At 41.3% G+C, this 14,590-nt stretch overlaps 1 protein-coding gene across 1 annotated transcript in view; it reads left to right on the top strand.

The window, feature by feature from the left end:
- Window positions 1–12,056: 12,056 nt before the first annotated feature.
- The window catches only part of AMMECR1 (AMMECR nuclear protein 1), a 112,110-nt gene continuing 109,576 nt past the window's right edge, over window positions 12,057–14,590 (top strand). The window contains exon 1 of the mRNA XM_047764146.1: window positions 12,057–12,696. Coding sequence (XP_047620102.1) covers window positions 12,224–12,696 — 473 coding nt within the window. The 5' untranslated portion in view covers window positions 12,057–12,223. The remainder of the gene's footprint in view (window positions 12,697–14,590) is intronic.

The following is a 14,590-nucleotide window of genomic DNA, read 5'->3' as shown; positions in this document are numbered from 1 at the left end:
ATCCTTACAACAATTCTATGAGGTACCCACTAATACACAAATTAAGAGAGATGGAAGGTGAGGTTAAGTAACTTACTCAGAGTTGTGCAATGAATGAATAGGTGCTGTTCTAAAGGCCTGAAAGTAGATGTTTACATTATCTGTAGCCCCCAGACAAGTTATGGCCAAAGCAATCACTAGGTCCTATTGTGATTCTGGAGAGCAAAATTTTGCTGAAGCAGTAAAAATATCATGCCATTATAATTTTCACTGTAAAATGCACATCCTTCCTCTTTACCTCTTGACTGTCTACTTCTCTCACCCTTCACTGAAATCCAGGCATTCTTCCTCCTGTGCTCATCATTTCCATACAGCTCAGTGCTCCCTCTTTCTTGGCTAATCCTAACTTATCCCTCTCCCTACTTATGAAACTAGACTAGAATAATAATTAATGCTTTGAGGTCTTAGTGTTTGTGCTGCTCAGGATAGAAGTGTTTCAGAGTCAATTATTCTGTCCAAGAATTACTTGTAGGCATACCTCCCTGAAGACTTTGCACTGATGACTATCAAAGAAATAATGCTTATAATGAAATTAACAACTACTTATAATAGCTCTAGAAACTATTCAACATTAAAGAAAAGCCCTCTTCGACCCAACATTTCTCTCTAACTATCCTCTCATCTCTTTGCTCCTCTTCAGAGCCAAATATTTCAACCAATTTGTCTGTATACAAACCATCAGCAGTTCTTCACCTCCCTATTCACTTTTCAACCCACTCTAGTCTGGCTTCAGGCCCCTCCATTCCAATGAAACTACTTCTGTTATTGCAACAAGCAACCTCCGTATTGCCAAATCAAATAGACACTTTTCTATCCTTATCTTACTCAAACTCCCTGCAGCATTTGACATAGTTAACCTTTCCCTCCAAGTTACAACATTTGCTTCTTTGGATATTATGATGCGACACTGCTGATTTTCCCCCTACCTCACTGGCTGCTCTTGTTTAGTCTCCTTTGCAGAGTTCTCCTAACATTATGATATCTCAGGACTCACTCTTGGGTTTTCTTCTCTTTTTTCTTTGTATAGTTGACCCTTGGTATCCACAGAAGATTGGTTCCAGAAGGCCTAGCACCTACCAAAATCCGCAAATGCTCAAGTCCCTTATATAAAATGGCGTAGGACAACAAATACAGTCAGCCCTCTGTATCCGCGTGTTTCACATGAGCCGATTCAACCAGTGGAGGATCAAAATCCCTGGTTGCTTGAATCTGCGGATGTGAAACCCATGGATACAGAGAGTGACTGTATTCCTTTTCTGTGTTATCTGATCCACATCATAGCTTCTAATACCATCTATATGTTGATAACTCTCAAGTTTATTTCTCTAGTAATGACTCTACTCTGAGCTCATAACATGCATATTTGACTATCTACTTGCCATCTCCATTTAGATATCCAGCAAATACCTTAAACTTATTACGTCAAGAACCCTTGCTATTTCTCCCAACCAGATCCTGTCCCTATATTCTCCATCTTAGTATGTCACCACCACTTATTCAGTTACTTAAAGGAGAAATCCAGGCATCATCCTTATCTCCTTCTTTTTCTTCACCTCAACAATATATCTATCAGTAAGTCTTGTTGACTCTATCTCCCAAATTTATGTACAATATCTTCCTTCATTTCATCAGAACTGCTATCACCTAGGTTCAGGCCTGCCCTGGATTATCAAATTCTCCTGAATGGTCTCATTACCTTCTCCCTCTTCTCCTCTAGCACAGTTCTCCACATAGCAGCAAAATTGATCTACTTGAACCCTTCAATGGCTTCCCATTTGGATTTTTCAATAAAAGTCAAAAATCTTTATTATGGCTATGTCTGACTCAATAAGTAAACAGAATACTTGGATAACACTACATACCAATTAAACCTAACATACATTGATAGAGCATTCCACCCAATAACAGTAGAATACATTATCTTCTCAAGTGCACATGGAATATTCCACAGGATAGACTATATGCTAGGCCATAAAACAAGTTTCAAAATATTTTAAATGACTGAAATCATATAAGGTATATTCTCTACCACAGTGGAAGGAAATTATAACTAAATAACAGAAGGAGATTTGTAAAATTCACAAAAATGTGGAAATTGAACAAAACACTCCTAAATAACTGATATGTTAAAGAAAAAATCATAAGCAAAATTAGAAAATACTTTGAAATGAACAAAAGCAAAACTACAATGTACCAAAGCTCATGGGATGCAGCTAACATAGTGCTTAGAGGGAAATTTACAGTTGTAAGACCTTTATATAAAAAGCAAAAATAAATCTATACCCTAATCTCTTACCTTGAGAAACTAGAATAAAGGGTAAAGTAAACCCAAGGCAAACATGGGGAAGGAAATAATAAAGATTAAATCAGAGATAAATGAAATACAGAATAGAAAAAAATGATGACATTAATGAAACAAAAGTTTGAAAAGGACAGCAAAACTAACTAGTATTTTGGTTAGACTGACCAAAAGAAAAAAATAGAAGACTGAAATTTCCAAAATCAGCCATGAAATAGGGGACATTACTGTAGACCTTACCTTACAGGGCAAAAAAGGATTAGAAAAATATTATAAACAATTGTGTGCCAACAAATTAGATAACCTAGATAAAATGGACATATTCCTAGAAATGCACCAACTACCGAAATTGAAAATCTTTTTTTTTTTTTTTGTCTTTTTGTCTTTTGAGGGCTGCACCCACAGCATATGGAGGTTCCCAGGCTAGGGGTTGAATCAAAGCGATAGCTGCTGGCCTACACCACAGCCACAGCAATGCCAGATCTGAGCCACATCTGCAACCTCCACTGCAGCTCACGGCAATGCTGGATCCTTAACCCACTGAGCAAGGCCAGGGATGGAACCCGCAACCTCATGGTTCCTAGTCGGATTTGTTTCCACTGCGCCACAATGGGAATTCCAAAGTTGAAAATCTTAATAGACCTGTAACAAGTAACAAGATTGAGTAAATAATTTTTAAAAAATCTCCCGATAGGAATTCCCTTTATGAGTGGGCAGAAACAAATCTGTTTAGTATCCATGAGGATGCAGGTTCAATCACTGTCCTCGCTCAGTGGGTTAAGGATCTGGTGTTGCTGTGACCTGTGGTGTAGGTCGCAGACATGGCTTGCATCCTGCATTGCTGTGGCTGTGGTGTAGGCTGGCAGCTATAGCTCCGATTAGACCCCTAGCCTGGGAACTTCCATATGTTATGGGTGTGTCTTAAAAAGCAATAAATAAATAGTAAAAAAAAAAAAAAGAAAAAAAAAGAAATATCCCAACAAAGAAAAGCCAGGACCAGCTCGACCAGTGAATTTTACCATATTTAAAAAAAAATTAATACCAATTCTTTTCAAACTCATCCAAAATATAGAAGAGGAAGAAAACTTGCCAACCCATCCTATGAGGCCAGTATTATCCTGATACCAAAACTAGACAGAGATATCATGTGAAGACTCAGACCAATACTTCTTATGAATATAGAGGCAAAAATCCTCTACAAAATACAAGCAAATTGATCCAGCAACATATAAAAAAGGATTATATACCATGACCAAATGATATTCATTATGAGATTGCAAGGCTAGCTTAATACCCAAAAATCAATTAATATAATACTCCATATCCACACCATAAATGACAAAAAACACATGATTCTTTCATTAAACACAGAAAAAAACATTTGGCAAAAGTCTAGCTTTTCATGGTAAAAAATAACAAAAAACAAAAAACCCACAAAAAACAAAAAACCCACAAACTAAAAATAGAAGGGAACTTTCTTGAGCTACTAAAGGGTATCTATGAAAAATCCACAGCTAACATCATGCTTAATGGTGAAAGACTGAAATCTTCTCCCCTAAGATCAAGAACAAGACAGGGATGTCTTCTCTTGCCAATTTTATTCAACATTGTACTAGAGGTTTTAGCCAAAGCAATTAGACGAGAAAAAGAAATAAACAACATTTAGGATTGGAAAAGAAGTAAAAATATCTATTTGCAGATGATGTGATCTGGTTTATGGAAAATTCTAAGAAATCCAATAAATTATTAGAACTAATAAACAGTTCATCTGAGTTGTAGCAAGTAAAAACAATATATTAAAATCAGTTATGTTTCTACACAATGTACAATCCAAAAACTGAAAGTAATAAAATAATTCCATCTACAGTAACTTCACAAAGTATAAAATACTTAGAAATAAATTTAATAAAAGAAGTCCAAAATTATACTCTGAAAACCATAAAACATTGTGAAGGAAATTAAAGTAGACCTTAATAAATGGAGAGAAATCTCCTGTTCATATATTAGAAGATTTAATATTGTTAAGATGTCAATACTCCTCAAAATGTTCTACATTTAATGCAGCCTCTATCAAAATTCCAACTGGCTGCTTTTCAGAAATTGACAAGATGATCGTGAAATTAATATAGAAAGGCAAGGGCCCCAGAAGAGTCAAAACAATCTTGGAAAAGAAGAACAAATTTTGAGGAGTCACACTTCCCAGTTTCAAAATTTACTACAAAGCTACAGTAATCAAGACAGTGTTGGAGTTCCTGCCATGGCTCAGTGGAAATGAATCTGACTAGCATCCATGAGGATGCAGGTTCAATCCCTGGCCTCGTTCGGTTGGTTAAGGATCTGGGGTGGCTGCAGTGAGCTGTGGTATATGTAGGTTGCAGACACACATAGATCCAGCTTTGCTGTGGCTATGGCATAGGCCAGTGGCTACGGTTCCGATTTGGCCCCTATCCCAGGAACCTCATCCATATGCCGTGGGTGCGGCCAAAAAAGACCAAAAAAAAAAAAAGGTGTAGTGCTGGCCCCAAGCACAGACATATAAATCAATGGAATAGCATGGAGGGTCCAGAAATTAACTCTTATGTTATTTTTGATTGTTTTTTAAGTGACTTTTATTTTTTCCATTATAACTGATTTGATTGGTTTTTGACAAGAGTGACATTTCAATGGGGAAGGAAGAGTCTTTTCAACAAATGTTGGCCAAGACCACTGGATGCCCATATGCAAAATAATGCATCTGGACCCTTTCCTCACATTATGTACAAAAATTAACTCATAATGGATCAAAGACTGAAATGTAAGAGCTAGAACTATGGATCTTTTAAAAGTAAACACAGGTTTAAGTCTTCATGACTTCGTATTTGGTAATGATTTCTTAGATATAATAGCAAAAGTATAAGCAACAAATAAATTGGACACCATTAAGAAAGTGAAAAGACAACGCACATAATGGAAAAAAATATTTGAAAATGATATATCCTCATAGCTTGAATATAAACACAGCTCAATAATAAAAAGACAAATAACTCAATTAAAATGGACAAAAGATTTGAGTAAACATTTCTCCAAAAAAGATACAAATGTGTGACAAGCACATGTTAGTCATAGAGAAATTCAAATCAAAACTGTAATGAAATAAGAGGTCCCACTGTAGCACAGTGGGTGAAGAATCGGATGGCAGTGGCTCAGGTCACTGCAGAGGTGCAGGTTCAATCCCTGGCCTGGTGCAGTGGATCTGGCACTGCCACAGCTGTGGCATAGGCCACAGTTGTGGCTTGGACAATCCCTGTCCTGGGAATTTCCATATGTTGTCACACTTTAAACAAACAAACAACCAAACAAAACTACATGGAGTTCCCAACGTGGCTCAGCAGAAACAAAGCTGATTAGTATCCATGAGGATGCAGGTTCGATCCCTGGCCTCACTCAATGGGTTAAGGATCCGGCATTGCTGTGAGCTATAGTGTAGGTTGAAGATGCGGCATTGCTGTGGCTGTGGCTGGCAGCTATAGCTCAGATTTGACCCCTAGCCTGGGAACCTCCATATGCCATGGGTATGGCCCTAAAAAGACAAAAACAAAAACAAAAAAACAAAAAACACTACAGTGAAATACAAGTTCGCTTCACTAGGATGTCTACGATAATATTTTTTTAGGATAAAAACAAGTGTTGGCAGGAGTTCCTATCATGGCACAGTGGTTAATGAATCTGACTAGGAATCATGAGGTTGCAGGTTTGATCCCTGGCCTTGCTCAGTGGGTTAAGGATCCGGTGTTGCCATGAGCCATGGTGTAGGTTGCAGACGAGGCTCGGATCCCACGTTGCTGTGGCTCTGGCATAGGCCGGTGGCTACAGCTCTGATTCAACCCCTAGCCTGGGAAACTCCATATGCCACAGGAGCAGCCCTAGAAAAGGCAAAAAGACAAAACAAAAAAACAAGTATTGGCAGGAATGTGGAAAAATTGGAGCCCTCATACACTGCATATAGAATTTTAAAATGATGCAGCCAGTCTGGAAAATAGTCTGGGAGTTCCTCAAAATGTTAAATATGGAGTTATCATAAAACCCATTATATATAGCATATAATTTGACCACTATGTATATACCCAAGAGAAATTAAAACATACACCCACATAAAAATTTGTACATGAACGTTCATTGCTGCAGTATTCATAATAACCAAAAAGTAGAAACAACCCAAATATCAATCAATTGATAAATGGATAAACAAACTCCATTTGTTACATGGCTGTACTATAGCCATAAAATGGAATATTATTCTGCCATAAAAAAGAATGAGGTACTGAGAGATGCTACAATATAGAGGAACCTTGAAAACATGATGCTAAGTGAAATAAGGCAGACACAAAAGGCCAAATATTGTATAAATCCATTGGCACGAACTAGCCAGATTACTCGAATCTATAGGAACAGAAAATAGATTATTGGTTGCAGTGGCTGGGGGTGGGGGTATCAGTGGGGGAGAACAGAGGGTGACTATTAATGGGTATGGAATTTCTTTTGGGGGTGATGAAAGTGTTCCAAAGTTATGTTGGTGATTGCACAATTCCATGAACATGCTAAAAACCATTGAATTTAAATGAGTGAATTGCCTGCCTTATTTATTGTATCTCAATAAAAGACAGAATCAGAGACGTTTGGGGAACTCAGAGCAGAGTGCAGCATGGGAAATTTCAAGCCCCTTAGAAAAACCATAAGCCACCATAAAGCATCTGCAGTAGGAATGGCAGCATGGGGGGTTAGTTAGGGAGAGGGCCATCAAGTGGCATGGAAGAAATCCAGACTTCCTTGTGGGGACTTAGGGAGGATGCAGAAGGCAGCTGAGAATTAAGAAGCAGCGTACTTGCCAGGCAGTTGCTGTGGCATGAGTGAACCGCCCCAAAGTCAGAGGCCGGATGGAGTACATGACTGAAATTTAGGGGGCGAGAGAATCACTGGGAACTGAGGTAGGGATCTCGGGCAGTAGTAAGTAAGGAGAGATGTTTGAGCTTCCTGACCCAACCACTGTGCATTGCCCTCAGTGAGAGAATAAGCCATAAACTATGGACATATAAACAGTGAGCTAGACTTCAACTAGGATCCAGCAGAGATTATGGAACTCACTGCCTTGAGTGATTTTGAACTTTATTTTATTTTTTGCTTTTTTAAGGGCCGCACCCACGGCATATGGAGGTTCCCAGGCTAGGGGTCGAATCGGAGCTGGAGCTGCTGGCCATAGCCACAGCCAGAGCAATGCCAGATCCGAGGCGTGTCTGTGACCTACACCACAGCTCACGGCAACACCAGATCCTTAACTCACTGAGCGAGGCCAGGGGTCAAACCCGCATCCTCATGGATACGAGTCGCGTTCATTGCCACTGAGTCACAACGGGAACTCTTGAGTTTGAACTTTAAATCAAATATTTGTACAAAAGACATTTTTAATTCAAAACACATTTTTATATTTTTAATTGACAATCTAGCTCTGTCCAACCTGTGCCTCCAGGCAACTGGTATCAGTGCTCTAGAAAGCAACTATATGTTTATAATTAAATTTGGAAGCACACTTGCTGTATACACATTTTCTTACCCCATTAGATGAGTAGAGAATAGTAGATTAAATCTTTAAGGAAAAGAGAAAAGAGGGAAATAGTTACGTAAAGATTCTTCAAACTATAGTAGACATCTTCATGTTTTGGTTGCTCACAATTCCTTTAACTGCCCCAAATAATACTTGTTTTGATCAAGCTCTCCCTAAAAAAGCTTTCCTTTCCAAACCACCACTAGTTAGCTTTGTTCATTCTTCCATATTCCGTATAGATATTAGCATATCCAAATCTCATTCAGGCGTTAATATACTTTGTCTCAAGGAAATCGGTAGCAAAATAACATTCAATTAGTTTGCAATACAGTTGACAATAGAAGATATACATGAAACAACTAGGAAAGAGTCAAAAGTGGGCCATGGTCCTTTGGGTCATTAATGTGTTCATTAGATAAAGAAAGGTTTCAGGAGGGAAGGATCTGATATGTAATCAAAAAAACAATCGCTGATTTATCCATTCGAATTGAAAAGTAGGTAAAGAATTCCAGTCTTCAGTCACATATTCATTCAAATATAAAAGGGATCTGATCACTACCTCCGCCACCGCAACCATGTGTCATATGTGTACAAGGTTAGATCAAAGTGGTAGCTAATAATATTACATTCTGCAGTTGTTCAAGGATGACAGTTGAGAAAGTTTGATGACAGAGGATAAAAATAACACTTGTTTGGGCATAAATGGCAGGGTTTTTTTCATTGAACTATGGGAACGCTCCTCATCTCACCCACACTGCCAGAAACCTAAGAAAATAATTTAGCAACATTAAAGTGTTCACTACTCACCACGTTACCATTATTCCTTTTTTTCTGAGATGAAAAATAACTATATTGTAAACATGAGAATAAATCAAGGTAGTGATAAAATCATCAGTAACTATTGGGTTTAATTAAATTTCCAGTTTTACCACGTAATAAATACAGTGCATAACCTTTGTTCGAGTAGTTTTTCACAGTTGTGTAACAAAGCATTTGACAAGAGTTAGTTAATAGCCATTTAGAGGCAGATGTAGAAGCAGCAATGCTTACAGTCTGAATGTGTTTTGTGGACACGCTAAGGCTTGTTTACTTTCTTTCTTTAAAGGAAACATGGAATCTTTAGCTCCCAGCTTGACAGTCAGTTACAAAAAGCAGAAGGCACCTTAACGTTACCTCTGGAGGATATTATCATTGCACTCCAGCATCACGGGCCGGTAGAAACATATGTACTCTATCATACTGTGGCCTTTACTCTTCAAGAGAATCCTGAGCAAGGTCAATATGCCCATCCATTGTGCACTTTGGGTAGACACACACACAAAAGTTTTTCTCACAGAATTTGACCTGTGGATTTTATTTATGTTCGAGTGACATATGTTTGTTTCTATGGCGGTGACTTTGCAAGAAAGCAAGGTCAGGAGAGGTATTTCCTCAAAGGCTAAAAGGAGGCATTACCACCACCATCACGACTTGCCAAGGGATTTGCAAAGCATCTTGAGACTCAAGGTTAGTATGGGAGATGAGCCAGGCTCAGGAGAAGTTAGCACAGAGAAAAACAGTGTGTTTTTCCCCCCTTTTAGCGGCCAATTCAAGAAAGTACTTCGGATAGTAACACCTAGCGGTTAGATAATGATGTAGTTTCTGCAATGATCTTGTTTGGATTTGTCTGTTTCTTTTATGCCTATGAAGTTTGGAATTGGAACTTAAACTCCTTGGGGGAAAAGCTATATTTGTAATTCAGCTTGTCTTCGGGTTTCCCACTGCCCTAGCCTGGTCCGATAGGTGTGATCGTGCTTGATCTTTTAGATGAAATACAGAACTAAGGACATGACTACTGGTGCTTATTAAAGATTCCTTGCTATTTTCACAAGAGTAGGGGCTCTTGTCCACTGGCCAAATTCTAAATCGGGAGATTACACTCTACTTTCCTAAATTCCCCTAGCAGAAGCAGCCATCCATGGTATCCTACTTTGCTTCCTGTACAAAATTGTTGCGTGATGTCATTAAATGGCGCTGCTCTTCAACTCTACAAGTGATCACATCTTAGTGGAGTGGTGAATAAATTGGTACCTATTGTCTGATACTGTATTTGACCTAGTTTCAAACAAATTAAAAGGTAGGCACTGATAGCTACGGATAAAATACAAAACAAAGCCCAACACCCTAACAGTGTACAAGTGGTTGTGGAGCATTTTTTTTTTTAAAAAATCTGCTTTCTATTCTGCAACATAGACAAACAAATTAATGCCTTTTAAAAAATTCCACTCGTGGTTGACAATGAATTGCTATTTTGCCTCAAATAGGAGGATAGCTTAACAGGAACGATGAAGCTTGAGAGGATGAGATCTCATATCACAAACCAGTCAAACCATCCCTTTGGTCTTTAGGTTGTATCTAATCATCCTAGACAATTGATCTACTTCATAAAGTCTCTCTTTAAGAAGAGTCTTCATCTTCCCTTGGAAACATATTTCAGTGTTTCTCAGTCTTTCCATAAAAATTAAGTTATTATTGTGTCAACATCCTTTATCCATTGCTAACCTTCTATCATATATTGGTACTGAGAGGCAGTGTAACACAAGGGCAGAGGTGACTGAGTTCAAATTCGGACTCTTGTCTTGGTTTTTGGAGCAGACATGACTGAGTTCAAATTTAGACTCTTGTCTTTTTCCACCTGTGTGATGGGGACAGGTAACTACTGAGGTTCAATTTCCTCATCTGTAAATGGGCAACCTCAGAGTTACTGTAAAGATCAGATGAGAAGGGTTATTTGAAGGGTTATGGGTTAAGGGGAGACATGATACTTGGCATCCAAAAAGTAGGCAACGGAGGATCTGACTTAATTCATAAACTCTTTGACAGTAGGAAGCATACTTCCTGGATTTTTAAAATAAGTACAGTGTTGTGCACATACTAAGGCACAGGGGCTCAATAGCTGTTGGATGAATAAACTCACCCTCCCTCCCCAATTAACAGCCCTCAGCTATTTGCAAGATACCACACATTTAGTTCAAAGGTGATAAAATTCATCAATCCTCTGATGCCTCCAAATATGCAAATATATCTGTCACTTTGTCTAGATGTTTTGGCATGGTGTAGACGCGACCAAAAAAAAAAAAAACACCTTACACTTTCTGTTTCTATCAGGTTCATTTCTATAAATTTTAACACTTGATTATTGTTTTGGGTGCCCAGAATGAGACTGACTCAATCATCCACCCCATCCATCCAAGCATTCTTTGAGACATTTTTAAAATGAATACTATCTAATTATATGCCTGAGCAAAATCTTTCAACTTGTGACTAAGTATACTACCTGCCCTATTTACGTGTAAATTCTATGCTGACTACACATATATTCCTAATTTGCTTTGTTCCCAAGCCACCCCCCCTCCCCCAATAATCCACCGCCGCAAGTTGCAAGTTCCAGAGCACAATTTACATCTTTGAGGTAGTGAGGTGTTGGTTAGGACTTTATTTTTTGCTTTTTTTCTTCACGGGGCTAGGAGGGCAGATTGAAGAACTGGCAGAGGATATATAGATTCAATCGGGCTTGATTACTTGTCGGTAAGGAAACGAAAGAGCATTGCTCTCTTACCTAATTTTGGAAAAACCCGGGTGCGTGCTCAGATTGAGCCACTGCAGTGTGGTCATTTCCCCGACTGCTTTGTACAGTCTTTATAGGGGCGATCTCAGGTGTGGAACTCTGAGCACCTGCTTGCTCACATTCCGGCAGTTCAGAACCCAGCGTATTCGAGGCCGGTGGCTCAGGTTCCACGTAACTCGGCTCAAGTGTCACTAACACTATGTGCAGCGCGGGTCATCGAGCTGTGCTTTGGGACTTGGCTACTTACTTCGGACCTGTTTCTTTCTCCCACCTCCCCTCCCACTAGTTTCCCTTCTCCTCCTCCCTCCCCGGACGTCCCCACTTCTTCCCTTTGGTCCCACTCTTCGCTTTCTCCTTCTCCTTTCCTTCTCCCTCCTTAGTACTGGGCTTCGAGTCTTTCATCCTCCCAGGGCCGCGGGGCGAAAGGCTGAGGCTCGGCTCGGAAGAGGAGGAGGAGGCGCGAGGCCGGCGGGACAGGCGCGAGGTGCCGAGTCGCGAAAGCGCGGGGCGCGCGCCAGGGCGGGGGCGCGCGCGGGCTGGCCGCGTGGCCGGGCGGCCCGGGCCGGGGAGCGGCGCGCGCGCGCGTGGCCCGCGAGCCCCTGGCGCGCCCCCGGCGGCCGGGGCCGCAGCGTGCTCGCCCCCGCCGCCAGCTCGCCTCACTTATGGGTCGGAAGCGCTGCGTGGGGGAGACTGTTCCAAGATGGCGGCGGGTTGCTGCGGGGTGAAGAAGCAGAAACTGTCCAGTTCGCCCCCCTCTGGCTCGGGTGGCGGTGGTGGCGCCTCCTCCTCCTCCCACTGCAGCGGAGAGAGCCACTGCCGAGCCGGGGAGCTGGGACTAGGAGGCGCCGGTACGCGGCTCAACGGGCTAGGAGGTCTAGCCGGAGGAGGTAGCGGCAGCGGCTGTACCCTCTCTCCCCCCCAGGGCTGCGGCGGCGGCGGCGGGGGGATCTCCCTGTCGCCACCTCCGAGCTGCGGAGTGGGGACCCTACTTTCTACCCCGGCTGCCGCCACCTCTCCCTCGTCCTCCTTGTCGTCCGCCGCCTCGTCCTCATCGCCCGGCTCCCGGAAGATGGTGGTGTCAGCGGAGATGTGCTGCTTTTGCTTCGATGTGCTCTACTGTCACCTGTACGGATACCAGCAGCCCCGGACCCCCCGGTTCACCAACGAGCCCTAGTGAGTACTGTGCCCTCCGTCGCCCTCTCCCTTGCGCTCGGGATGGGGCTCAGAGTTGAGGGAAAGTACGAGTCCGCCTCCCCGCCGGCCGCTGCCCCGGGTCCCCGAAGCCACTCGCCCCGAGTAAGGGCACCGCGCGCTTTCTGCCCTCCGAGGCAAGCGCCCCTCACTTGGAGCGGGGTGCTGCCGCAAGGAATGGCTCGCTGGCTCCCCGAGGTGTTCGCTTTCTCTTTGAGATAACTTCGAGGAGTTGTGACCCTCTCCTCCTCTCCTTCGCCACCCCGCGTCCCATCGCCCGGGTTTGGGAGATCTGGATCCCTCAAGGTGTTGATCTCTCCGCCCTCGGGTTTCCTTTACCCCCTGTGAGCGCCCCGCCGGTATTCCCGCCCCTCGTACCTTGCACATGGAGAGTTACTATCCCATTGCAGTGTGAAAAATAGCAACTATCCAACTTCTGCTAGTGATGGAACTTAGCTCCGGAGCCTAGGAGGTTACCCATCTTTTTCCTTTGGGTTTCCTTGTGTCCTGGGGAGGGAGGAGGGTTTTTCAAAAATACATTTTCCCTTAGTACCTATTTTTATCCGAACATACCCATTAAAATGTGTTTCTAGTGAAGCGCACCGCCAGCTCTCTCATTTAGAGTGAGACTTTTTTTTTTTTTCATTCCACCGTTTGTGTAACAGCTCATTCAAAGAGAGCTGTCCTCATAGAGCCACTGTCAGTTTGTACATTAAGCGTGCATTCGCTTTTGTGTCGATTTCACTTTGTAGAAATTCATGTTAGGCTCGTCGACTCGAGAAATAGTTTAACAGTAAGCGTGTAGGAATTTTTATGGTTTCCTTCGGTTTTGTACTTGTAGTTTTTTTACCCTTCACGCGTGTGGTTGAAATTGTTTAAAATAACATTGTTACAGTTAAAAGCCAGGTTAATTCTAACCCCTGTCCATTTGGATGTGTGGGAGATGGGGCATATGATTTTTTTTAAATGTGTAAACTGAGTGTAAACTGACTTTTTGAGCTAAATGCTAGACAGAATGTAAAACCCAAGCAAGGGCAGAATGACAAAGAGGGTGATTGTTTTTATTATGAGTACTTAGCATCAACAGGAAAAAAAATAATAGAGAAAAATTTCAGTGAAACTTATACTGAAGAGTATCGGCCCTTTTTCTACCTAAGACAAGTGCCCCTTGTCCCCATATCATAAATACCTGAATTGATGTTCTTTTTAAACTGCTTCTTTTCATTTTGTGAGATTAGGGGATTAGGCTACAACTGGATACGTATAAACACTTCTGCCTAGACTAAAAATATTCAATCAGTATGTAAAGTGGAAATTGCAATAAAGTGTCCTGGAAATTGTAAATCTGTTTTGTTTGTTTTCTTTGGCTTTGATGCTTGAAACATATTTAATTTTGTATTTTTGCCACTCTTCTGTGGTTTGTGCATTTTCTTTCAGGACTTGGTTCCTCTTTGGGCATTGGTTCATAAGAAACGCATGAAACAGCATACAGGCTGACACTTTGTCAAGTAAATATCTTGATAACTTTCTTAGTTTTAATTCTAGACACTTAAATCCTAAACCCACACCTGTACTTAGCCAATTTGTTTTTTGGTTAAGAAGTAGAATTCGTTTTGAAAAAAAACTGCCGTGTTAAAAAAATCTATGAAATATTTATTAGGTTGAGTCACTTATTTGTGACTTTTCTGCTTTCTCTTGGATGTCTATGATGTATTAAAGCAAGTCCGGGGGTGATAAATAGGTTGGCTCAGCAAAGTCATGGGACTGCAGAAATTCACTCCTGTTCAGTTACATGAGTTTGGCAAAGACTGTTTTACTATTCACGCTCCATTGCTCCAAAGCATATGTGAACACACTTTGAGGAGGTGCTATTTTC

This window comes from Phacochoerus africanus, chromosome X (genome assembly GCF_016906955.1).
Source record: "Phacochoerus africanus isolate WHEZ1 chromosome X, ROS_Pafr_v1, whole genome shotgun sequence".
Classification (NCBI taxonomy): Eukaryota; Metazoa; Chordata; class Mammalia; order Artiodactyla; family Suidae; genus Phacochoerus; species Phacochoerus africanus.
This window is presented reverse-complemented; position numbering and strand designations above follow the sequence as displayed.